Source organism: Miniopterus natalensis, chromosome 1 (assembly GCF_054644295.1).
Source record: "Miniopterus natalensis isolate mMinNat1 chromosome 1, mMinNat1.hap1, whole genome shotgun sequence".
In the NCBI taxonomy this organism is placed as follows: Eukaryota; Metazoa; Chordata; class Mammalia; order Chiroptera; family Miniopteridae; genus Miniopterus; species Miniopterus natalensis.
In genome coordinates this window covers 27225096-27253052 of record NC_142081.1, presented here as the reverse complement: position 1 = coordinate 27253052, position 27957 = coordinate 27225096, and the positions used below count along the sequence as shown (strand labels likewise).

General features: G+C 35.8%; 1 protein-coding gene across 4 annotated transcripts in view; it reads left to right on the top strand.

Moving 5' to 3' along the window:
* Positions 1–27957, top strand: part of FUT8 (fucosyltransferase 8) — a 180740-nt gene that overhangs the window by 86611 nt on the left and 66172 nt on the right. For all 4 annotated transcript variants that reach the window (XM_016223827.2, XM_016223829.2, XM_016223826.2 and 1 more), the window contains 2 exons: positions 20422–20537; positions 20653–20815. In XM_016223827.2, the coding sequence (XP_016079313.1) occupies positions 20422–20537; positions 20653–20815 (279 nt within the window). The remainder of the gene's footprint in view (positions 1–20421; positions 20538–20652; positions 20816–27957) is intronic.

The window sequence follows — 27957 nt, the reverse complement described above, 5'->3', positions numbered from 1 at the left end:
AAACAATTTGTATGTTTTAAATTGTGTGGTTCTGAGTAGTGTGATGAAATCCCATGCTGTCCTGCTTCGTCCGGCCTGGGATGTAAATTTTGTCCCACATGTGCAAGCTGCAAATACTACCTGCCCATTAGCCATTTCAGTTACCAGACTGGTTATCAAAGAGAGAGAGACCACATTCACGTAACTTTTATTATAGCATATTGTTACAAATTTTTGTATTTTAGTAGTTACTTTTGTTAATCTCTTACTGTGCTTAATTTATAAATTAAACTTTATCATAGGTATGTGTGTATAGGGAAAAAACATAGTATATATAGGGTTTGGTACTATCCACAGTTTCAGGCATCCAGTTGGGGTTCTGGAACATATGTCCCATGGGTAATTTCAGGAAATATGACTCATCTATTCCAGTGTCACTTGATTTATAGGTGGCACATAATCTGCTAAACGTTTAGGAAAAAAACTTGCCTGGGCTATTCCATTTCCTTTAGGTAAACTTTTATTTCACTATGAAGTGTTTTGTTTTTAAGGTTGTCATATAGACATTTATAATTCATTTAGGTAAAATAATGAAACAAAGTGGATGTTTATTTTGATAGATCAGTATTCTAGACAAAGTTGTCTGAAGGGGAATAAATATAAAAACAACGTATTAGAGTTAGCCTTTGAATTACAATGGCTAGAAAGAAGTATAGTATAAAATAGCACACTATGCTTTTCTTGTTATTATTATTGCAGGTTCAAATAAAGTAAGTTTGATTTTAATCCAGTCCTTTGTGCCTTTAAAATATAAGCAAAAGCTGTTGCTTGGCAGAGATGTTTCATATCAGAAATTCATAAGGGATTCTAATAAGGTTTGGAGAGAAAGGTGTACTTAATAAATATAGAATGCTGTATGTGCAAATAAAGACAAAAGAGACATTCAAAAGTATAGTTTAGTGTTAATTCTCATTTATATTCAGTGGCACTTCAAAAATATTATCTCTTTTACCACATGATATGTACAGAAGCTAAGTGACTTAGTCATTTTTCTGCAAGTCAATGGCAGAAGCAGAAATAGAATCTTCCAAGGAATTAAGTTGTATCTAATTTTCAGCACATTGCCAACACTGTCATTTTTTTATATCTTCTCCAGTTTCTTTTGCTTTAAGAATTAATGCAGGACAGTATGTTTTTCTAGCCTACAGATGAAGACAAAATATCCTGTTTCATATTACAATTACTTTTGGTAATTGTTAAGTGTGATCAGAGGTTTCCATATATTAGTATTAGAAATGGCCATTTCAATCATTATCTCTTTAAGTTGTACAGATATACCTGTGTAAGCATATAGGGATTATGTTTAATATTTATTGATATTAGCTATAGTAATCCCTTATAATCTATCTAAATAAATACAAATGGCACATTTGACCCAGAAGTTTGCTAGGATCAGTACTTGCACCATTTCACATGGATCATGGATCTGTGGGAATAACCACATACTATAAGTTTAGATTAAGTTCTCATTTATTTGGTCATTTATACATAAGCTTATTGGAAATGGTGTGGCCTCATAGACTACAAATAGATGTAATATATCTAAATATAGCTTCCCTTGGTGATTTAGAGTCCCTGATGGAGTCACAAACTGCCTGTGCAGTTGACTACCCAAGGTAATGTCTTGCCAGACCTAAGTTAATTTCTTGTTATACCAATAATCCTTTCATACCTGGGGATAACATCACCTTTTTGGAAGAATGTACACAACAGACAATTTGTACATTTCCATTTAAGGGAATATGTACATACTGTGAGATCTATTAGTTCTTGAGCCAAATATAACACCATGAAATCCCTATTCTGATCCTTGAGAAGAAAGCAAAGGGTATCTCAATAATAAATACGGCTCTGGCTTCCCAGCATTATGGAGAGTACATCTCTCCACAACCAGTAGTGCGATATAGTACACACACACACACACACTTGTTGCAAACCAACCTAAAAGCCAGTTGATCTGTCATTATTATTTGATTATTTTTAATAGCTATTGATAGATTCTAAAAATTAGCGGTCAGTGAGGAAGGTAGGCCTCTCCCATAATTTTGCTATAATTTTATATGGTATAATAAAGGCAGGACTCAGATTGAATTTTGCCACACACAAATAGTAAGCAGGTGCAAAAACAGTCACGCAATTGTTCTGTAACTGTGACTAAGTCCATGTTCTCTGTCCGTTGAGGTGCTCTTATATATCTTGTGTAAAAGGTTCTCTTGAGGTAGTTGTGACATTATTTGTTACATGAGATTAAAAAAAGACAAGTTTATGCTTTTGCTGAAATCTGAACATCTTGACTTAACCTGCAGAATTGTTCTTATATCATAGCATTCTGCGACCAAAAAAATAGAGCGCATTGGAAAACCCTTGAGATGTCTCTTTGTCTCCTTTTCAGCAAATTGGGAATACTAATAATGGAAAAGCTTCCATTGCTAGATGGCAGCATAATAGAACTAACGTGTCATTTACTCATTTCCTAAGCGTGGGTTAGTGTCTGGAATACATCAAGCATGTGGGAGAACTACAGTCCTTTTGTGAAGTGGGAACACAGTAAAAACCTTTGATTCTTACCTTTGGACAGAAGGTCTCAAGACACCACCCAGTAACTTTAGGATTCAGTACCTCAGTGAAATCTTATTTAAAACATTGTTTTCCTAGTATTGCCATTTGTTGGAAATAGGTTTTATACTTCAAAGTGGATTATATGCCTGAGGGCAAAGGATAGTAATGTTCTTTCACCTCCTGCCACTCCATCTACCTTGAGAAAAATTTTCTTGGGGAGAAGAGGTGGTGTTACTGCTGCTATCTTTTGGGAAGTTTTACATATCTGTCATTTCATTGTAGTGGGGGGAGCATTTTCTTATTGATTTGGTTTCAAAAGTGTTATATCCTGCTGTTTTTTATCTATATTATTTAAACACATACACATATGTAGCATATAATATTGTAAAATAATGGAAGAAAATAAAGCACTTTGTTGATACTTTCTAAACAAAGCCTGGCCTTTGGGCAAAAAGGTGACTTGTTCCCCCCACAGAATAGTTGTGTTGAGTACAACTTGAATGTGGAGTCAGCTTTAAATTTTCCCATTTCTATATGAAGAAATTTAAATTTACCTTTGAACTTTATTAATAGTCTGTGTGGCTTCCTCTTGGTCTATTACTTGTCATTGTTTTCAATGAGGGATAAAAAGAAGTTTAGGATTGAAGTATTTAAGAACATGAAAGGGGCATAAGATTCTACTTCTGAAAGCTTAATACATTTTAACTTTGAACTTCAACTTCCTTGTTCTGACAATTGTGTTATACCTCAGCCAGGCAGCAAGTTGATATACAAAAAAAGTCCAAGTCTTTCTTTGAAAGGATTAACCCTCAGTTGTTGATAATGCTTACCTCACAGGGGTTTTGTATAGTTTAGTTAACGTTAGCAAAGCAGCTTGATACCCTTGCATGAAAGGCAGTTAAGTTATTAAAGGTTGGGTAGTTGTAATTTTGTAAACCAATGATCATGTTTTCATTGGTTACATGAGGGGAAGATAGCTGAGGAGAATCTTTATGTCTTATTTTATCTCAGATACTGTAGTTTGAATCTAGAATTCTTTATGAAGTTGGTCCCATCTTTACTATGTCAGCTGAAGATTAGTTGTTGCCTTTCTCTTAAATTGTTCTGGTACAGTAAAAAACCAGCAGGCTTTTGTGGTGGGCTTGTGTGTGTGTTTGGGGGTGGGGGGTGAGTAAGTGAGGAGCATGAGATGTATAAGGTAGTAGCAGCACTTGACTGACACGGTTAACACTGCAGGCAAGCAAGGCACAGGCTGATTATAACACACCTTTAGATTGATTATAACACATCTTTGCATGACTTGGTTGTGACTAAAGTGGTGTAAAATCTATTGCAAGAGCCATTGTTTCTTTATTTTTGCTATTTGAATAGGGACAGAATGTCATCTCAGTGTGGTTTCGTTTGGCTTTTGCTGATTACTAATGAGATTGGATGTCCCTTCATAGTTTCTTGGCCATAAGTGTTTTCTTTAATCCCATTTTAATGATTGGGTAAAAATATTTTTTAACGGAATAAACAAAAGGTCATTGTTTCTAGATCTCACCCCTTATCTCTTCAGGAAGTTTCCGGTTGCTTATTAACTGAGGGATTAATTATGAAGACTTTTCTGCAGCTTTGTGCATTTGCAGCCTTATGCGCAGTTGGTTTTTTGCCAGCTCCATTTTTTAAAATCCTTATTCTTTCTTTCTATAAAGATTTTTAAAAATTGATTTTTAAAGAGAGAGGAAGGGAAAGGGAGAGAGAGAAACATCAATGTGAGAGCAGAACATCAGTTGGCTGCCTTCTGCACACCCCCTACTGGGGATCGAGCCGGCAACCTTTCAGTGCACAGGGTGATGCCCAACCAACTGAGCCGCACCAGCCAGGGCAGCTCCATTTTTTTTTTTTTTTTAACCATTTTTTAAAAATTGACTTGTGAGAGAGAGTGGGATGGGGGCGGGCGGAAGGAGGGAGACATGGATTTCTTGGTTCCATTTATTTATGCACGCATTGGTTGATTCTTCTTGTATGTGCCCTGACTGAGGATCAAACCCACAACCTTGAAGTATCTGGATGTTGCTCTAACCAACTGAGAATACCTGGCCAGGGCACCAGCTCTAGTTTTAAAACACGCACTGAATGTCTTTGGATATACAGGGTGTCCCAAAAAAAGTATACATACACTTTGAGTAATTATTAAGGCAGTGTTTATTAAAATACATTTTCATTTTCAAAATTGAGCTATCAGCTGTTAAAGTGTGTATACATTTTTTTAGGACATCCCGTACATGAGGATTTTTCACTTTGGTTTTATGTCATAATTGTTTCTTGGCTAGAAAGTAGTTCACAAAAAATGATTGTGTGAGTGTGACTTGAAATAAAATATGTATTTGTGATTTAGGGACAAAAGAATGACTAGGTTTGATGGGGGAAGGGAGCACAATCTATGACCAATTTTTTCCCTTCATTTGAGCAATGGCTTCTTATAGGGGTGTAATTGTGTCCTCATAGATAATGAATACACAAGTGGTGATGTCCTTTTTAATTTTTTTAAAAAAATATGTATCTTTATTGATTTCAGAGAGAGGAAGGAAGAGGGAGATAGAAAGATAGAAACATCAATGATGAGAGTCATTGATCAGCTGCCTCCTGCACACTCCCTACTGGGGATCAAGCCTGCAACCCTGGCATGTGCCCTGACTGGGAATCGAACTGCGATCTCCTGGATCAGAGGTCGATGCTCAACCACTGAGCCACGCTGGTTGGGCAATGAGGTTCTCTTTAGTTATCAAAGATATGAAGGGTTGCTCAAAAATCAACCAAAATAGGATTCTATCAGAGGATGGGCTTGCATTTAAGGAATGCCGTACTTTGATGTAGATAGCTTAGTTCTAATAATGATGCTAACAGACATTTCAATTTGTCTTAGGACAGTTTGTTCTCTAGGATACAGTCTGAAAAATTTTCAGGCACACTCAATCACCTTTTCCCCTCAAATAACCTCTGTTGATCTGCTATCCATTGATTTATTGCAGCTTTGTTTGAACCTGAGTGGGTTATCAACATTGGGAATGAATTTTGTGTATTTCTGTCTTTCACAGAAAATATTTCTCTTTTACTTGTTGGGAAACTGTAGTCATTCTTTAATGCATCATTTATCTGATAGTCATTTCTTAAGCACTAACTATATGTCAGCACTTGGGTTGGGCCATGCCATATTCATGGAATTAAATAAGACATGGTAGCTGCTCTTTAAGTGGAGAATTGTTATTTGTGGATATATATTGGGTGTTTTGCCCTCCCTCCGTCTATTACTCCCTCCTATTCTTCCTTTTTTTTTTTTTTTAAGCAAAAGATAAAATGTGCAATTATATTACCTTTCACATGCTGCTGAATATCTTCACTGGGTCTTCCAGAAATTCCTACTAATGATAACAGCTATTATTTATAAATATTGTTTTTATTTTTAAAATGAAAGTCAGTCATGCTCCACAAATTATATTTCTTTTATTTACCTGGATAGGAATATTTAGAATTCAAAAAACATAAAATTTCCTTTGCGTAGTTTTGGGATACTTTTTTTGCTCTGAAGAGTAAATGCTCACTATCACTACTAGTGGCTGGATTCAGTCCACCAGCACCTCTTCCTCTCTCCTAGTGGGCAGGTTTTCCTTTTGCCCATTTTCTGTGTCTTGCTAGCAGTTACTAATAAAGTATGTTCTCATGCTGAGACTTGACATCCATCCTGCTACTCAGAAGATTGTTTGGCTCACTTTGTGGTCCTCAGCTGAGTTCCAAATAGTTCAGGCATTATGAACCACCAGTATATGGTGTAATTAGTTTAGACGTATTATATTAACCTGTCCCTATTTTCCTTAGCATTCTTTCAGGTTAGATTCAGAATCATGGATTTAAAATTTGGCTGATCATCAGAATTGTCTGAGTATTTTTAAAAATTAGATTTCTGGACCATTTTAAAGGATTAATATTCTTTGTGAAGGGAAGAAACTTGATTGCCCTGCCCTCCCCCATTTATTATTTTCATATAAAATTCTGTCAACTACTTAAGGCATTATCCTTCATTTGGTTAGGAATCTAATTCTTTAAATTGATTAGAGAGAGGGTTTCTGAAATCTTGGTTCTTTTATTTCTTGAACATTATTTCACTTCACTTTTATTATTTTTGATAATTTTGCTCTGGATTTATTATGAAAGTAGGAGGGCAGAAAGAGACTCTTTCCCCTGACTCTTCCTATATAGTACGCTATCAAAGTGCTCAGCATCTCTCGCCATAATCACTGTTCCCTTAGTTCTAGCTCACTGCCATGGTAACGGATCTACCTCTTTTCCTGTATTCCATTCTCCATTCTGTAGCTGAGGTGAATACTCTTGACAATATTCTTTTGCCTCAGCTCGTTTAAAAACCTTCACTGGCTGCTCATTGCACACAATAATAAACATCTAACCTTCTTTGCGTGGCTTAAGAGGTCTTTACGATCTCTTACCTGTTACTTTGCTTTCATTTCCCTCTACTTCCTCTCTAAAATCCGTAGTACTGTATGGCTCCACCATCCCATTTCACACCACAATCCTTTACACATGCTGTTATTCCTGTCTAGATGCTCTTCATCTAGTTTATCATTTAAAATGCAGCTCATGCATTATCTTCTCTGTAAAGCCACCTTTGTCTCTCCTCAGCCCCTCCACAGTGTTAATCACTTCCTTCTCTCTGCTACCTAGACCCAAATCTGCTATTGCACTTTTCACATTGGATTGTAATTGTTTGCTTATCTCCCTACTTTCTAGATTGGGAGCTTCTTAAGGGTAGGGTAAAGATAGGATCCATGTCTTACCTACTCTGTATCCCCCAATATGTCCCAGTGTCAGGTACAATGAAAGCCCACAGTAAATATTTATTGGAAAAAAATGAATTAGTATAAAATTGAATTGGACTGAAAACCAAAACTACTCTGAAGCCATACTGAGGCTATATTGAGGCTATTAGTCATTGAAGGTCCCCTATAGATTATATCGGAAAGCAGAGTGATTGGCTTAAATGAGTGGGGTGTTTAATCTGAGATTCCAGAATCCTGACGTTCAGAAATGTGGTATAAATGATTAGGGAAGGATACATTTCTATAAATGGTAGCACTGGTTTAACAGTGATGCACAGGGTTGTAAGAGCATAGTCTCCTTAGAGCAAATTCTGTGCATGGTATTTTGGCGGTTTCTTTTGCATTTTCTTCACACGTCATGGATATAGTTTTGTTTCTTTCAACTAGTGTTCAGGCAATTGATCAGTATTTCTAGGCTTCAATAATGTTTATAATCCTCAGCTTAACTCCGTTGGATTTCAAATCTAATCCTATATTGTGGGGTGACCTGTACCGTATATTTTTCTGGAATCACTTACTTGAATCACGGTAAAACACGGGCACTTGTACATCACTCCTTTTGTGAGTCTTTGTATCAATGCTGTTTATTTTTTGAATGAAAAAGTGGAGTAAGGAAAATATACACTGTTTTAATAAAGAATAATGTAACTTAACTGAAATGAATTTTGAAGTTAAGTGGAGAATCTACTACATTTATTTTGAAACAGGGATAATTACCCTTTAGCCAAGAAACCAGATTTTCTTTTGTTCTTGAAGTGTTCAGATTTTATATAGGTTCTGTATTTCATAGAGTAAGGAAATAGACTAAACTTGTCTACCTAATGCCGATGTAAGGGAATGTTACATTAATGCAGAAAGTAAAATAGTTGTGAGATGATGTGCCCTTCTAAGATGTGCTTTTCTAATGAATCTCACAGTGACAGTTTTATTTTTAAGAAATCTCTATTAAAAGTAATTAAAAAATAATTAAAGTGAAAAACAGCTTTCAACTGTGAATTCTTAAAGTAGAAATTAGAATACTTAATTTTTTCTAATGGCATTTATCTAGCACATTATATTTACTGTGTTTTATTAATAGCCCTTAAATCTCCCATAATTGTCTGAGTATTGTTAACATGAATGGATTTAATAATTAGAATTTCATCAGTCAGATTTCTTTGAGCCCTGTTGTGTCTATTTGTCTATTTTGATCTGAACTAAAAATATTTGAATTTCTTTTTTGAGGTAAAAGGATAAAGAAAATTTTTTCTCTCCAGGGTTGATGTTATTTTTCTTAAAAGGAAAGTATCATGTTGCCTCATTTCCATCCTCTATATACCTTAGTTTCATTTGAAACTTCTAGTTTAAAGCTAACCACCTGATTTTGAGAAGAAAGGCCACTTTGAATTAAGTAGAAATGACATTTATAATCTATCAAAGAACTTGTTAAGAGTGATTTATTTACCTTCCACAGCATTTTCTTCTATCAATTTGAGCTTAAAACATTACTGCTATAGCTGATGATTCCTTTGTCTCATTTTTCTTAAAGTGTCAGCATAAATAATATTACCTGTACTAGAAAATACAAACTTATTTAGTAACAATGGAAATGAAGTTTATAAAATGGCCTGACAAATTGGTGATCTGGAATCTAAAATCTTCACAGAAGACTTGAAATTAATTTTTGTCCCCTTTAGATTCTGTTGACTTTTTTCCCCCCTTTGAAATGATTATTTTTTTAAACTGAATTAAACAAATATGCACAAATGATCACATCCACATATGTATGCAAAATGAAAGGTATAATTTTGATGTGTTATGATTTTAATTATAGATCTGTAATAAAAACCACATTTTTTTTTTAATCCTCACCTGAAGATATTTTTTCCATTGCTTTTCAGAGAGAGTGGAAGGGGGGGGGAGAGAGAGAAACATCAATGTGAGAGAGACACATTGATTGGTTGCCTCCCGCACGTGCCCTGGCCGGGGCCAGGGATGGAGCCTGCAACCGAGGTACGTGCCCTTGGCCAGAATCCAACCCGGGACCCTTCAGTCCGAGGCCTGATGCCCTAACCACTGAGCCAAACTGGCTAGTGCTAAAACCTACATTTTTTACTTGAATGTAAATATGCATAGTTTGAAGATTATTAATCATTGCTTTGACAGCAGGAATATTCATTTATAATTCTTGCTATTGTCATATAATTTATATAGTATTCCTTTCTAAGTTGTTAATTCATTTATAGCAGTTATCAAGACTTGTTCTAGAGGATTGTCCTACTTTCTTGTATGATACAGTATTTCAATATTTCTAAAATTTTTAAAAGCCATTTTTTTATTGTTTCAAACTTTCCTAGGAGACTGTAATGTGGGTGTGTAGAGCAGCTAGGGAAGTTACTAAATCCTATTCTTTTGGTAGTTTTTTTTTTTTTTAATATATCTTTATTGATTTCAGGGAGAGGAAGAGAGAGGGAGAGAGAGAGATAGAAACTTCAATGATGAGAGAGTCATCGATTGGCTGCAGCCTGCAACCCGGGCATGTGCCCTGACCGGGAATCGAACCCCGATCTCCTGGATCCTAGGTCGATGCTCAACCACTGAGCCACACCTGGCCGGGCTCTTTTGGTAGTTTTTAACCAACATCTCCAAGATTGCATAATAAGAAACCAGATGAGAAACAACACAATTCTTTGATGACTAAGAGATTTAAAAAAAAAAAAAAATCCTAGCTTTAAATTGAATTACTTTGTCTCATAGAACTTACTGTATTCTAGTAAATTGAGTTTTCCAAGCACGGTCTTGTGTAAACACTTATTTTGATATGTAGAATTTCATTAAGTTTTTTCTAGGCAGGTCATCCAATTTAGCTCAGCAGCATAATTCATTAAAAGAAGCTATTATCATATTCTTTATAATCTTTATAAAATTTTAGGTATGTACTAATGAAGATATTTCACAGTATTCTGTGCTGTTCTACAGTAGAAGACAATAAAAATGTTACTAGGTCACATTTATTGAGCATCTACTATTTTGGAGAATTTAGTCCTCAAACTGTGTCTTTGTGGTACTATTGTTATTTTCGTAGTACGGATAAGGAAATGGGGGCTTAGGAAGGTCAAATAACTTGTTTAGAGTCACATAGCTAGTAAGTAGGACCCTGAGCAAGGTCTGCCTTCCTCTAAAACTTGTGTTGTTAACCCCTGTACTGTTGCCCGAGATAATGCACCTAGCCAGCAGTTAGAAAGGCACTGAGTCGAATGATTTTTACGGTGATAGTGATGAATTCATCTGATTTATCCACACTTATTAGAATGATGTATACCCCAGAGTGGCTTGGCTTAGGATAAAGGGCATGATAGCATGACAGAAGTTTTCTTTGGAGACCTCAAAACTCTTTACACCTATCTTAAAACAGCTGAGGATAAATGGACCCAAGCATCACTGACCAATATGGATAACAAAATCATGGTAACAGTGAGTCGGATATTTATAACTTACGCCTCCCACAGTGAATTTGTTCTTAATGTGTTTTAATTTATTCTGTTAACTAATAGAAAGGAAGAATAATAAAAGCCTGGATTCTAATTCTGGCTATACCCCTTACTAGCTTTGGAGCTGTGAACAAAGTCGTTTAACCTCTCTGAACCTCTGTTTCCTTATCTGTTAGGATACCTTTTTTTCTCTCTGCATGATTATTGTGAGTTGTAAATGAAATAATTCTCTTAAATGCTAAACATAGTGCCTTGAAGTTAATGGGAGTACTATATTTGATGATAGTTGTTAGTACTGTATTATTTTCATTATTGATGTTAGAACAAATGAGTAGGGGATAAATTAAAAAAACAAAACTTGCTTTGCTAACTTGATACCTTTGAAAACCAGCAGTTTGGTGAGAAGCATTTAGATAGATTAATGTGCCTTACTTTTACATTAAAAACATTATAGTCATAGCAGTCTGTCAATTTGTTTAATTTAATAGAGTTCTATTATGAATGTAAATGTACCTTTCTATTTTTAGATGTGTTTGTATGTATATACATTTCTATACACTGGTGGGTTTTTTTTAGACAGAAGAGTATATGTAGGCATCTATTTAAATTCAGACTTAAAAATTTAGTTTTGAGTGTTTTGGTTTGGCAGAGGTCTTATCCTCATTTCTCTAATTCAACTTACTTAGTTTACTTTCATTATTGAATTGTGGAGGAAAGTAATGTTTCCATAATAGTACATTTAGCTATTTCAAAGACCGAAATATTGTTTGAAGTTATATTTTATTCAGAAGTTAACATAAAATTTACAAATATTTAATAGTTTTAAAAACAATTTTTATAAGGCTCTGAATATAAAACTTAATTTTTGCCTGAGCCCAGTTTCCCACCTCATAAATGAGAAACAAGCTAAAACAGAATCTATTATCAGCACCAGTAAAACAGGAAAAAAATTGTTTTCAGAAATGTTGTTTACTCTGGTATCAGGCATATAAGATAATCATTTTTCTTTCTTTTTTTTAAAAAATATATCTTCATTGATTTGAGAGAGAGGAAGGGAGAGGGAGAGAGAGAGATAGAAACATCAATGATGAGTCATTGATTTGCTGCAGCCCACAACCTGAGCATGTGCCCTGACCGGGCATCGAACTCTGATCTCCTGGATCCTAGGTTGATGCTTAACCACTGACCACGCCCGGCTGGGCAAGATAATCATTTTTCTGAAAAGAAATTGGAAGAGGAGAGGAGAAAAGAAAACAACCTAAACTCATTGAGAATTACTACTGTTTTCCTCCTCTTTCCCTGAATTCTTTTAACTGGTTCAACTCTGCTTTATCTTTAAGCATTTCTTAAAAATCTAAAGTGTACCTTAGGAGACAAAAGTACTACCCTTTTGGAAATTTATTTTCCAAAAGAAATATTATTTATTTTAATATTATTATTTATTAGTTTGGTATGAGTATTTTCTGAAGTGCTCTACATTCTTCCTCATGCTAGGGCATGGCTGGTACAGGGTATAAGCAAGCTACTCAATTTTGGGCCTATGTCATTAAAAAAAAGCCTTACTACCATGCTGCTTAGAAGAATTCGACGAGCTTATTACATTCCTGGGCCAGGTGTCAGAGGTACTCTGGTTTGCAAGCTTTTCAAGTCTCTTTTAAACATTTTGTCCTAAGGGCTCTGTTTCACTTAGTAAACTAGTAATTGTAGTGTTATCATTTTACCCTACCTTTGAACCTTGCATCTAAAAGATTTTCAGTAGTGCGAACTGGCAGACAACTAAGGTCTTTTCATTTCACTTATTTCTTAATTTGTAAGAAGAGATTTCCAACAATAGTTTATTTATCAGGTCTACTTGGTACATTAATTCTGACCAAAAATTCAGTAATCTGCTGTAAATCCAGTGACCAGAAGGTATTCTCACCAAATATTCTTGCCCTTTTGAGTACATGAAGAAAATTAGCTATTATATTGAGAAATGTTGGAATGTAGAAATTTTCCCTGAAACCAATAGATGTTAAACGTAGTATACTTGATATCAAAACCACTATTAGACACTTAATTTAAACAAGAAAACCTAGAATAATATGTCTAAATTTCCCACATCAAACCTGTATCTGGCATTTTCTTCCTTTAAAGTTATTCATTTCTTAATGCAAAGCATGAGTCTGTAAAAATGTGTCAGTTGGATTTTTGAATAAGTAATTGGATTTCCCATTTACTCATATTTAAATTTTACAAATGCTTCATTTTCATTTCTGACTGATCTTTAAGCTGGCTGCATGACAGCTTTGCTATTTTTCGCTGCCTTTACTACCTCATTCTTCTTTCTCCCCTTGGCTCTGATAAATAGTGATTTGCTTTTGTGTTAGTTCTTTTATTAAATATATATACATATATATATAAATATATATATATGAAACAACTACTGTGTTTCAGAAAATGTGTCAGGTGCTGGATATAAAATAGTGTTCTGACAGATTTGAGTATAGTAGCAAAGAGAGACATATAAGTACTTACGGTAAATAAGTGGTCGTAGAAACAAACTAAATCACCATCAGTAGAGGATGGGTTAAATAGATTATGATGTCTCCATGAGACAAATATTTTATAGCTATATATATATCATATTTAGCTATATATAAAATATATGTAACATATAAATTTAAACACACACACAAATATATGTGTGTGTGTGCATTCTAGAAAAATGCATAAGACACTGTCATCAGTGATTGCCTCAACTGAGGGTTCATGGGGACTGCATTTGTCATTTATTATATATAATCTTATACTTTAAAAAAGAAACCTGTTCATATATCTTTTTTGTAACTCTAAGTAAATAAGATTTAAAGAAAACATGCAGTACACTGAACAAGCAAATAAGTGATTATACTTTTGTAAAAATAAAAAATAAAAAATCTGGAGGTAAAAACCGCGAACTATTAAAAAAATCACTTATTACCCTCATTTGTAAGTTTTGTCCAAAAGCTTTGTTTTAACAGGGGTGCTGTTGTCACATTTGAAGTGAGCAGGGACAACTCTTAGTCCAGATTGTTCTGTTTTTGGCTGCTGGCTGATGCAAGAATGGTCTAGTTTATACTTTTCACTTGTCACAATAAACATGGTCACAGATTTCCTTGGAGAATTGAGCCTGAGACCTATTTAATGTTGATATCACAGTATCTTAAAGCTGGATTTGGATACAGATGATCCCATTTGATTATTCTTTTAAAACCGACATTGTTACTAGATCCTTTTACTTCATTTGGGGTTCCATTTCGAATTTTTGCACATTAGGTAAAAAGAAATAATTATAGCCACAAGAAGCAGTTCATTTGAATAAAATGATATTTTCTCTCAATAGATAGAGAGCTGACTCTTCCACCTAATTTGACAGACTCTTGGCAAAACTTGACATAGGAATAAATGTGATTACATTTTGTGGTTTTGCTGGGAATATTTTAGTCCCATGAGTAGCCACTTAAAATTCTAACTGAAAAAAAAAAAAAAAGCATTTGTAAGTTACTAAGTATAATTCTAGCTTTTAGCAAGCTTAATTCATATTTATAAGTAGTCCAAATTTATGTTAGTCCTGGTAGCTTATTACCCAGATGCCACCATTGTAGATTGTTTTCTTTAAAAAAAAAAAAAAAAGAAAATCTTTTTATTGGGTTAAATGATCTTATCATAGCAGCTCTAGTCCTCTTTGGCAATGAATGAAAGTTTAGGTAGATGATGAACAACCAGAGGTAGCTCAGTTGATTAGAGTGTCATCCTCGTGCCCCAAGGTTGCAGGTTAGATCCTGGTGGGGGGGGCGGGGGCGCATACAGGAATCAATCAATGAATGCGTGAATGGGTGGAACAGCGTGAATCGATCTCTGTCTTTTTCTCTCAAACCAATTTAAAAAGACATTCCAATTGACATTTTTATAACAATATTCTGATATGTAGTATTATATGATGCCAGAAATTGGGAGTTAAATAGCATTGATGATGAGCATCTATCCAATTTTCATCTAGTTTTATTAAGGGATATCTCTGCAATTAGAGAACATTTCTAATACATATATGAAGCACAGAAAATAATATAAACCCATGTCTCTGTTACTCATATTGAAAAATGCTGATATTTTGCCATATTTGCTTCAGATTACTGGAAAAAAATACAGATATTATTCCCTTCCACAGCCACATTTTCCTTCCTTCCCAGAGGTAATCACTATTTTGAGTGATGTATAATACCTCCTGTCCACACTTCTATTCGTTCTTATATAAGTATGTATGCATGAAAGTATGTTGTTTTATGTGTTTTTTAAATTTACGTGAATGTATCATACTCCATCCATATGTATTCTTCTGTGACTTTTTTTCATTCAACATTGTGGTACTCAAGCAAGATTATGTATGAGCTGTATCTGTAGATACATCCATTCCTCTATGGATGAATAATGTCTCCTTACGTACATGTGCTAAAGTTTCTTTAGGGTGATTACCTAGGACACATGCTGAGTCTTAATATATGTGCATCTTAAACTTTGGAGTGATTTCACAATATTTTGTGCCTAATGGCACATTTCTTAGAACATGTCTTTGTCATTTAGTATATGTCTACAAGGTCCATTTAGTCTAAAGTATAGATCAGATCCAGTGTTTTCTTAGTGATTTTCTGTTTGGATGATCAATCCATTGTTGAAAGTGGGGTTTTTCCTCCTAATGGTTTCTATTTCTTTGTTGAACTTCCCATTTTGTTTATACATTGTTTTCCTAATTTTGCTTAGTTGTCTGTTATTGTAGTTCACTGAATTCCTTTAAGAGGATTGTTTTGAATTCTTTGTTAGGCAGTTAATAGATTTCTATTTCTTTAGGGTTAGTTATTGAAGCTTTATTCCTTTCCATCGGTGGTGTCATGTTTACCTAGTTTTTTGTGATCCTCGTATTCTTGTGTTGGTATCTGCTCATGAGGAAGCAGTCTCTTTTCCAGCCTTTACCTGTTTGCTTTGGTAGGGAAAGCTCTTCACCAGTCAGCTCAGCTTGGGATTCTGGATAGGCAGGTGGTAGAAGCCTTGCACAAGCAGTGCTTGCCCTCAGGATCTCTAATTGGATGGGGCCACTGCCTGTGCTCTGAGGTGCTAGGGAGGGTGTTATTGTTCTGCAGTCAGTGGACCTGATGACTGATCTCTGCATTCAAGCAGAACCAGTGGCTGGGGTCTGTATTCAGGCAAGGCTACTTGCTGGGCTCAGCAATCACCTCTGGTTGGGCAGGGTTATAGGCTGTGTTCCCTGGAAGGGCAGAGTAGTGCTGTTGATTGTACTCTGCAATTGGGCAGGGCCGCATGCTGGGCTCCGCAATCACCTCTGGTCAGGCGAGGCCCCAAGCCATGCTCCCTGGCTTGATGGGGTCATTGGCAGGATTCTACATACATTCAAGGCCATAGTGCAATTAAATGGGACCTCAGGCTGTGCTGTTTGATCAGATGACACTGTAGGCTACACCTCAAAGTTGAGCAGGGCTGCAGACTGGGATCCGCAATTGAGCACGCTGCTGGGCCTGTGTTCCGCTCTTTGACGCTGTCTCTTGCTGGATTTCCTGTTTAGGCAGGGCTACCATCTGTACCCCGTAGTTGGGTGGAGCTGGAGGTTTTGCTCCATAATTGGACTGAGTTGCTTTCTGGGTTCATCGGTCAGTTAGAACCATAGACTGTGCTTTAAGATTAGGTGGCATGGTTAACTGAGTCCTCTCCTTGGGTGAGTCTACAGATTATGCTTAGCAATTGGATGGGGCCATTGGCAATACTATGCTGCTGGACAGGACTATAGGCTGGGCTTCCCTGCTGGTCAATACCATAAGCTGGACTTTGAGGCTGCCCAGGGTCACTGTCTGGGTTTCCTGGTCTGGCAGAGTCAGTGGTCATGATCCACAGTTGGGCAGACTTGGCTCTCTGCCTCAATGGGGCAGTAGGATAGGCTCCAGAGTTGGCCGTAGTCTCTGGTTGGGCAACCTGGTGAGGCGGGGGCTGGAGGCTACGCTCAACAGTAGGGCAGTACTGCTGCTTGGCTTCCTGCCTGGAAGGGTCTGTAGAATTAGCTCTGTGGCTACCTTGGGTCCTTGGCTAGGTTTCCTGGTCAGGTTGGGCTGGGGGCTATGCTTAGCTGTTGGGTGGGGCTTTTGCTTTGCTTTCCTGCTCTAGCAGGCCATAGGATGTGCTTTGCAGCTGCTTGCATCTTTGGCCAGTGACTTGCTTCCCTACTTGTTGGTCTGTAGGATGTGCTGCATGGTTGTCCTGCATCTTGGGCCAGGCTTCCTACTCCAGTGGGGCTGGAGGCTATGCTCAGCAATTGCTCTAGAATGAGCTCCTAGACAGCCCTCTGGCTGGTGACCCAAACTAGGCAGAACACCCAGTTAAACTCCCTATCCAGTTGGAGCCACTGGCTCAGCTATGCAAATGATGAGAGCCTCTGATTGGAATCTTCTCTGAGGCCCCACCACTGGCAGGAACAGTTTGCCAGATCTGTGCATTTGTTGAGGGCCCCCTGCCCCCTTCTCTGTCTATAGCTGACTTTCCCAGTAAGCCCTGAGGCATACTTATGTGGACCTCCCAGGAATCATCCAGAATGCTAGGGAAGCTTGATGTCCACCTTGTGCTCTCCTTTTTCCAGTGGAGAAACTATAGACCCAGGGGGACCCCCTTCCTGCAGCACTGCAGTGACCTGGGGGAGGAGCAATGTGACCAAAATGAAACTGCTCCTCTCCCATCCTAATGTAGTTTTCCTCTGGTTTTGTAGTCCAAGGGATGGCTTTAGCCTTACTTCTGTATTCTGGGATCTTCACAAAGGTATTTTGTCTATGAATAGTTGCTAGTTGCCCTTCCCCTGATAGAGAACCACCTGTTTTGCCCTCTATCTGACATTAGTCTCCTGATTCAAGTTTTATTAAACCGTTGTTTCATCGATTGTGTGTAGATTTTTATTTGTTTCAGGCATAATGGTAAATATGATCTCTGTTATTGCATCTTGGCCAGATGTCCCATCTATTTTTTACATAGTGAGTATGATTTAAAAAAACACAATTCCCTAAATATTCAGATAGAGACTGTTCTTTGATTGACTTTTCAAATTGGGGTGTGGAAAGAATGATTCTATGTGTACGTTTTCTTTTTTCATCAGGTTCTCCATTACTTTTCTATCTACAGTTTATCCACAGTTGAGTTAGATTATTGTATATAATAATGTAATATAAATCACTAATACATTTATGTTTTATTAGAATTAAATTATGTTTAGTAGTTAATGGAACTCCGCTGAAAAGATCTTATGCTATTTTTCATGCTTGTTTCCTCCTAATGTTATTCCACCAATATGTGAAGAAATGAGATAAAAAGGAGAACTTAGACATATCTATTTTTTGAAATTTTGTGTCCCTGAAGTATGTTCTAGAAAAGGACATCCTTGTCCTGTGGCATATTGCTGCCAAAATAAATTTCAGTAGGTAATAGTTTTATTCTGTTTTCAAATTATTTCTTAGAAACCAGTCATCTAATTCAGAAAGAAATTAAGAGCCAAGTTTTAAAAACTATATACCAAGAAATGCCTCATTTATGAATGTATACACATTTGTGCTCATAAATTGGGTAATTGTGCACCTAACAACTCTATTCATTTTATCATTATTCACTTTGTGTGTATGAAAATGAAGGCTTTTTAATTCAAGTTCTGTGGCCTGGTACACTCATGATTGGGGCATGGTTATTTTTTATGCTTCTGTTCAGTGTTAATATATACAATTTCACGGAAAATTATAGAATACCTTATTTACTCTGGTATAGCTATAACAAGAGGTTCTTTACTTAACATGTATTCTGAAGTGGTGTAGGTAATTAATAGTTAATTTGGTTTCATCTGTTATATAAAACATGTTAGAAAAGGTATAAAAAAATCTGTATTTGAGTCTTTGCATCAGAGGACTAAGTTGACATCTGAATTGAAGTTCTGTGAAGTGTAATTTAAAACTTAAATTTCCTTGACGTGATTGTGATGGTTAAAATAGATATCCTAGATGTTTTGAGATTACAGCTCATCTCTAAAGTGACTGAGCCCAGAAACAGTAGTTCTGATAAAGTTTATTGACAAACACTGTGTTAAGTACTCTTATAAACATTCTCATTTAAATAGATTTTAGTAGAAAAATTAGTCATTGTTTAATCTAAACAATAACTTTGCAAATATATATATAATGTTTGTATGTATGTATTAGTTTTTTATTGCTTCTGTAGAAGATACCAAAGACTTTGTGGCTTAAAACAATAGAAATTTATTTTCTTATATTTGGGGGGTGGGGACAGAAGTCTGAAATGAGTTTCACTGAGGCAAAACCAACTGTTTTATCAGGGCCACAGTCTCTAGGGAAACTCTAAAGGACAATCTGTTTCTCCTTGCCTTTTCTAACTTCTAAAGGTACATTCCTTGCATTTGTTGCTCATGACCCCTTTTTCTATTTTTAAAGCTGATAGCCACACTAACTTCTCGTCTTTTGTAGTAAAATCTTCCTCTGCCTCCCTCTTACAAGAGCCCCTGTGATTACAATTTTGGCTAACCTGGATAATGCAAGACTGTCTCCCCATCCGAAGATCCTTAACTTAGTCACGTGTTTCTAGCTTCTTTTGTCATATAAAGAAGCATTCCAGGATTAGGATGTAAATATCTTTTATGGCCAAAATGGAGCACAGAATACTGCCCCAAATAAAAAACAAACAAAACATGTTAGAAACTATTACAGTTGGGAAGGAAGTTTTATAGATAGATTGCTTATATAAGCAAGAGATCCTGGATTCCCTCTGCTGTGTTCCAACATTTTGTGTTGTTGACTGATTTTTTTGTTTCTGATACAAACAAACAGGACATTAATCTTCAGTTTTTTCCTGATATACTTTATCTTCTACTCTTGTCTTACCTTATGAAACCAATGCTTAGGAATATAAGATCACGAGTTCATGAATTAGAGCACAGATTTACACAGCCTGATATTATGCTTAATTTAGAAATAATTTATATTTGATATTTGAACATAGACAACATGTTCAGATGTGTGTTTTCTTATTCCCTTTAAACCTTTTCGTCACCCTCTCCTTCACCTTTGTTATCCTCAACACCAATGAAGGATTGACCACTTTGCTACTGAAGGCAAAGTTTTTCTAAGCAATATGATGAGAGCTTTTAGGAGAGAGTTCTAAAGGTTCCTTAAGTCCGAGAAGATCTCAGAGCTAGATTATTTTTTTCTGCTTTTGTTCAGTATCATTTCAGTGTTTACGTTTTATTGTATACCTTTGGAGAGAAAATTTCATTTGGTACTTCTAATATATTATATGGTTCAGTGACTTCTGGAGTTACCAATAAGTATGTTTTAGCATGTAACTTTAGGAAGCATGTATTTTGTTGAGTAATTTATAAGCTAAATGTTTACATCTTCTTCCCTGAACTACAGGATACCAGAAGGCCCTATGGACCAGGGGCCAGCTTCCGGAAGAATTCGTGCTTTAGAAGAGCAGCTTGTGAAGGCCAAAGAACAAATTGAAAATTATAAGAAACAAACTAGAAATGGTAAGTGATTATACAGTATATTTTCTCTTCAATATATTGATATTAGCACTAATAACTGAAAACTTCCTTTCATTAAAGTATTGGAAATGCTGTACTCTCAATTCTTTGACTGCAGGTCTGGGGAAGGATCACGAAATCCTGAGGAGGAGAATTGAAAATGGAGCGAAAGAGCTCTGGTTTTTCCTACAAAGCGAACTGAAGAAACTGAAGAACTTAGAAGGAAATGAACTCCAAAGACACATAGATGAATTTCTGTCAGATTTGGGGCATCATGAAAGGTACTCTTTTTACTTTACATTTCATTTGGGCTTTAGTAAAGATTATAGTCTAAGAATGGGAAACTGGAACTTTCGGTCATTGCCCTGCTGAATGGTAAATGATAACCTACCATATTTGGGAGCAGGAGAATACCCGAGATCTCAAAGGACAATAATTGCCAAATGTAGTTCATCAGCTGGTAAATATTATTTAAAATACATTTCTAGAAATCTCTATATCCTAAGTAAACTGTGAAGGTAGTGGTGTCAGCCAAAAATACATTGGAAATCTTCCTGTAAATTTCCTTCATATATAATCGATATTTGAAGTGGAGTCTGCAGTTTTATATTACAATATATTGGAACTCATGCTGAGGCTGGCAATTATGTTTCTAATTCAAATATTAAAATCTTTAAAATAGCCTCTTTTTAGGGTTTCTAATTAAAGATTAACAGGTTTTTGATAAAAGGAAGCATTTTGTTTATTGTTCTTCCATTTAGTTGCAAGAAAGAAGAACCAGAAATCTGCCTAATTAAGTTCGTTTCTTCTGTTTGCACATTTTTGAAAATGTGCACTTTATATTACATAGAAAAGAAAACATTTTAGTGCTAGTTTATTCATGCAGGGCAAAATGTGTCTGATGATCATTATAAATACAGTGAAAACCATCCTTAGCCCTATTATATTTATAAGTCTATACTCCCAGTAGGATTGTGATGGCAATTACTGTCTCATTTGTGAACAATAAATGAAAAATTGTTGTATTAACATAACCTACCACTGTGAAGAGGAAAAGAGTTACCCTACAACCACAGGATTCATATATATTAACATCATTAGCAATATTATAGCGATTTTGAAATATTGCTCTGCTATTTAAGTGAAATTACAAATAAAATCGATCAGTTTATTGGAATCATTTTAACATTAATGAATCTATAGAAATAAGACAATGTGAAATTCAAGGGGCATTGAATTATTATTCCACACATTCAACAGACCCTTTGAACTTTTTTGCCTAGTCTGCAATTAAGTAGTTGTTAGATCATTAGACCAAATGATGACTAATTCTGCCCTTAATGCTTCTCTACCTTAAAGCTGATTCTAGACACCAAGATTCTGTTAATTGGAACTGCGTGCTTGCGTGCTTTACTTATTTCAGTTTCATAGGAAAATCCAAATCTGAAGAGGATTTGAGTTGGGTAGACTATGCGATATTTAAAGGAAAATTTTGACTGTTGACTTCTGATGGAATGTTTAAAGTTTGGGTGATTTAATTAAATTGAGAATTTAATTTTTAGGTCTTCTCTAAATCAAAGTAATTATTTAAAGAATATTTTGTGCATATGTCCTGTTACTATATGTAGAAACACTGTACAAGTGTACAAATGGAAAAAGTCAGGCCCTGAATACTTAATGTAAATCAATGTTAAATTTTTTGTAAGTTGAATTATGATTCCTGACACTGCCTTTTAGTATATGTTACATAATAATATTTCACAGAAAACAAAAATGGAAAGGTACCCAAAGTATAAAGGCCAATTTCTTTTGCTGTCTTTTGCAGAAATTATAATGAACTTGGGACACAACTTCACAGGGTAGTAATTTAACTCCAGGCAGCCAGATTAGAATGCTGGTATAAATAATGAGCAAAGCACCACCAAACATTAGAGAAATAACCTTTGATGAATGTACAAATAGAGAAGATTTGTATATATCTAGAATATGCCATCTTACTGATAATTTTCAGAGTCCTTAAGTGTAAGAATTAAGACAGACATTTATGCTTGCCTCTGATGATTTTTACATTATACAAAAATCTTTATTTCATTTTTATACTTGCCCAGATGATAGTGTCTAGGTTGTCTCTGGACTGAAAGCCTATGTTCTCTGAGAAATCAGAGGTTGTCTATCAGTTTTGCTCAGATTTCCCTATGAATCATTCATCATATTTTGGCTCAGAAAGACAACAGTTATAGGGTAAAAACATATGGGCTTTTATTTCTTCAGAAGGGGTTTCTTTCTTAGAACTTTGTCTGATAGAAACACCGATTCTCTTTTTCTTTCTTTCTGAATCAACTTTATCGCAGCATAATTTATATATGATAAAATGTACATGTTTTAGTCTATAGTTCTATGAGTTTTGACAAATGTTCACAGCTTTGGAACTACCACCATAGTCAATATACAGAACATTGCTACTGCCCCAAGAAATTTTATCATGCCCCTTTGTAATCAGCACCTCCCCCACTGCCAGTCCCTGGCGGTAACCAGATGTTTCCTGTCCATATAATTTTGCCTTTTCCAGAATTTCATGTAAACGCAAACATACACTATGTAGCTTTTTGAGTGTGGTTTCTTTCACTTGGCATAATGCATTTGAGATTCACGCATGCCGTTTTGTGTATTGATAGTGCATTCCTTTTTATTGCTAAGCAATATTCCATTGTATGGATATATCACAGTTAGTTTGTCCATTCACCAGTTAAAGGCCATTTGGTTTGTTTTTCATTTTTTGTTGATTATGAATAAAGCCACTATAAACAGTAACATACATATTTTTGTTGAAACATGTTTTTATTTATTTTGGATTAATACATAGGAGTGGGATTGGTGGGTCATAAGTTGAATGTATGTTTAATTTTATAAGACACTGTTAAACTGTTTTCCAAAGTTGCAAACTATTTTGCATTGTCACCAGCAATGTATAATAGTTCTAATTGCGCTGTATTTTTGTCTGCACTTGGTGTTCTCAGTTTTTACGTCACCCCCACCCCCCACCACCATTCTCATAGCAGTATAGTGTATGTCATTGTGGTTTTAATTTGCATTTCCTTACTAATGATGTTGAGCATCTTTTGATGTGTTTATTTGCCATCCATCTACCATTCTTAGTAAAATATTTATTTAAATCACATGCTTAATTTGGGGGGGAAATTGTTTTATTATTGAGCTTGAAGCATTCTTCGTCTATCTTAGATACAAGTCTTATTGATGCATTTTAGAAAGCTTATTTTGAAAGCCATGTGAAAGAAAGCCTGGTGCCAGGAAATTAGAAGAATTTTGCACAAGTACACATACGTGATAATAAGCTTCTGGACTTGCGTAGTTGCAGTAGGGATATAGAGAAAGGGATAAATGTGTGAAAAATAGAAGCTCCAAGACTTGGTAATAGATCTTATGTGGGAAGATGGGGGAGTCAGAAGTAATTGAGGACTTGAGTTTTGCTAGAAGGATAGCTTTCATAAATGGAGATTATTGTTTCTTGTGTACTAATTTGGCTTTTCTCCGTGACAAATCGTAATCCTCTGAGAACTGCAACTCTTAACTTAAACACCTTCTCTATCCCTCAGTGCTAGGTACTCACTATTTAGTTAGTGTTCAGTGAGCTATGTCTTTTTTATTGGGTGAGGAGGCAGGTGTGTGCATTCTTTGATTATTCCACACTCTACTTTGTGTATTTCTGTAAAAGCAAAGTCTTATTCCAGTGAAGGATTTATGAAAATTATTCAACTTGAGAAAACTATGTAATTGAGGTCAAAATATTCTCCAGTAATTGAGAATCCTAAGAGTTGTGAAGATGAGGTTACAGGAGAAAAAATATTTGCCCTGAATAAACCTGGAAGCTCTAGTTAATTTCAACTCCAGATAGCCAGAGTTCTGCAAAAGAGAGAGTATCTGTTAGAAGCCTACTCATGTATAGAGGAGGAGATGGAGGGCAGATCATGCCAATAGGAAGCATGGGGTTAGAAGAAAACCTGACACGGAAGGATTTTTTTGTATTCGATACTCTTGACTTCATGTTTGATTCACTTTGGAGGACTTAGTGATCCCTGTATTTAAAAGTAGTCTTAAGACACAGTTATACATGAATCCCTAAAAATAACATAGTGTTTCCGACCTGGAGTGTAATTCTGATGCTAAGCAATGGAGGGAGAATGGACTTTCTTTTAATTGAATGTGCATAATAAAAAATATTGTTACTTACTAAATATATCTAATCATTTGTTTACAGTTCATGTGACTTTAACTTTAATAAGTATTAGTTCCTTCATTTTGGGGTTTTCTTTCCTGAATTACATCTGTTCTGTGCTGGCCCTCAGGGAATTTCTCTCTTTTACATTTTGAGTCAGGTATAAGCAAAAGACTCTTCTTGTGGTTCTTCAATGGCATAACTGAGATAGAGTAGGACATTTAAAAGGAGTTTTGTGAATGTTAAAATATAAAAATGGGAAATTTAACAGAAAATACAAAGAACATAAATGTAGCCCAGCTTTTGAAATAGAGGATTTGTTGCCTGACATAGCTGGCTTGCTGTTAGTCATAGAAACTGTTATATTTTACTCTTGTCTTCAGGCACCTGCACTCTACCCTCAAATGGCTAGCACTGTTCTGCTGGTACTTTGTCTGGGTTTGTATTTCCCAGACTTTGACCTGGCCTCATACCAAGCCTTTAGATTTACCAACCACCTTCTATTTTTTTTATTTTTATTTTTTATTTTTTATTTTCATAGTCAAAACCAAGATAGCCAGATTTCCAGCTTTTGGGTCGCCTTTAGGAGATTTGATTTCAGAGTGGAGTCACTAAAGACCGAGCATTTCTGTAGAATGGTTTTCAGTCACTGCGTTTACCAATAATGAGCCACAAATAAAACGTTCTGTTTGATTATTCTCAAGTCTTTGGCCAAAAGATGATAAATTGTGCAGGATGGTAACTTCTAAACATTATTGAATCATCAAAGAACTAGTTTGAATTTAACGTCATCTTCTGGACTTGTCTTCCTTACATGATCTCAGATGGGGAGGCCAAGAAAAAAATATTTAAAAAGCAAACTTAATTTTAGTTGACTGTTGTGTACTGTGTGTATGTGTGTGCTGGCTTTCTAGTTATATGTTTGGCTCTTCCATTTCTAGACAGATTGGGATGCATATGAATAATTAATTGCCAAGACTTAGTACTGCTGTAACTTGGTAAAAACATTTACTTTTATGTTTTCACTGTTCTAATTTATTAAAAAGTACTGAGATGAGCTTCATTCCCAGTGGTAAAGGAATGGATTGATTACTATGATATGAAAGCATAAGCCATGCTGATTTTTATATTTCAAAGAATTTTTTTCTCCAAATTAGATTGAATGTAGTTTTTACCTGCTTGAGGCTATATAATTATTGCCAGTGAAATGTAGTGCTGTTTGTCTATGTTTATGTATATGTTTAATGTAAAGCCATGCAGAGCATATTGAATTTCCTTTTTTCCTTGAACAGGCATTTGCTGATAGACTGGTTATTTATCTCACTGTACTACATCTCCACAAATAATACTGCTATTTAAAGTTGAGGCTTGCACAAGTTTTTTAAATTTTTTAATCCTTACCCGAGGATATTTTTTCCATTGCTTTTTAGAGAGAGTGGAAGGGAAGGAGGGAGGAGGGGAGAAAGAGAAACATCTGTGTGAGAGAGAGACATTGATTGGTTGCCTCCTGCACGAGCCCTGACCGGGGCCTGGGAACCTACAACCCAGATACATGCCCTTGACCTGGAATCAAACCCCAGACCCTTTGGTGCATGGGCTGATGCTCTAAACACTGAGCCACACTGGCCAGGGTGCAAAAAGTTTTGTGATCACTTCTGTCGGATGGGTAAGAAAAATCAAATGACCATGTTTGGATATGACGAAACCCATGAAATATAAATAATAAGTGTGATGAGATTGATAGGAAAGAGACTTATAAAACTGAGAAAATAATTTAAATAAATTTCCAGCTTAGCCCTATAACACCATTATTATTAAAGACTGCTTATGTGTTTCCATGATCAACTCACGCAGTTTCCTGTGGGTGATGACTTTTTCCCCAGTAAGTGCAGGCTGCATAATAGTTCATAGGGGCCTCAGTTTTGAAATTTGGAAAAACTTAAAAGTTAAACCTCTCTATTCAGTGTGTGTGTAAGACTACAAGTTAATTTCATAAGGAGCCAGTAAGTTGTAGATTTGTTTTTTCCAACTAAAATTACTCTTTTTCATAAATAGAAAATGTTTTGGATCTTAGGTGAGAGTAATAATATAAAAAAGATAAAGCATGACATATTAGACTCTCACCCTGTTTAAAAGCGTGCACATGGAAATAGTAAAGCTGTGAAGCATCCTGTGTGTGGACAATGTTGACCCATTAAAGAAAGGCCTAAAATGCTTCACAGATGACCCTGTTGTTCCAGAGCACTGTGAAAGCTGTTCTACTGTTAGCTGGGTAGATATTCTAAACTGGGGCTATGATTTTTAATTTTATTTGTATATTATTAATAGCTTTGCTTTATTCAAAGGGGCTATTATCAAGTATTCTCTGTTAGTTGTGTATAGTTCTAATTTTTTTTATGATAGTAAATAAGACTTTAGTTTTCCTGTGGTGACCAGTGTTTTGTTACTCAATGGTTTAATCTAGTTAAGAGCCAGGAATAAAAGTGAACAAACTATGTCATGTACTCTTAGATAAGTTGCTCTTGTTGAGAGCTGGTTTCATCATCTGCTAAATGAGTCCTTGCTGATCAATCTCCTTCTTCAGGGTGCTATAAGGCAGTGGGTTTTGGATTATTTTCTGATTTGCCTTCGGTACCACATATTACTCTCACACCCAGTGGACCCTTCCTCTTAGTTGTAGACTTGTTCGTAGATACTCTTTAGAAGCGAGGTAAAAGCTCTGAAACAATTCTGAGGCATTTTAGTATAAATAACAATGTCTTAGTCTGTTCAGGCTGTTATAACAACAATGCCAAAGACTAGGTAGGTAGCTTATAAACTGCAAAAATGTATTTGTCATAGTTTTGGAGTCTGGGAAGTCCAAGAACAAGGCGCTGGAAGATTTGGAGGCTGGTGAGGGCCTCTTTCTGGTTCATAGACAGCTCCTTCTCGTGTGTTCTCACATGGTGGAAGAGGTTGGGGAGTTCAGTGGGGTCTCTTTTATAAGAACACTAATCCCAACTGGGGACAGGGAACCTGCAACCAAGGCTCGTTGCCCTTGGCTGGAATCAAACCTGGGACCTTCAGTCCACGGCACTGAGCCATGCAGGCCAGGGCATCATTGTTGTTCTTATTATTTAACATTACAGGTCTATTTTCTTTAAATAGTTTTTTTATCCTCAAGCCAATGCTTTATGTTTTTAGTTAATA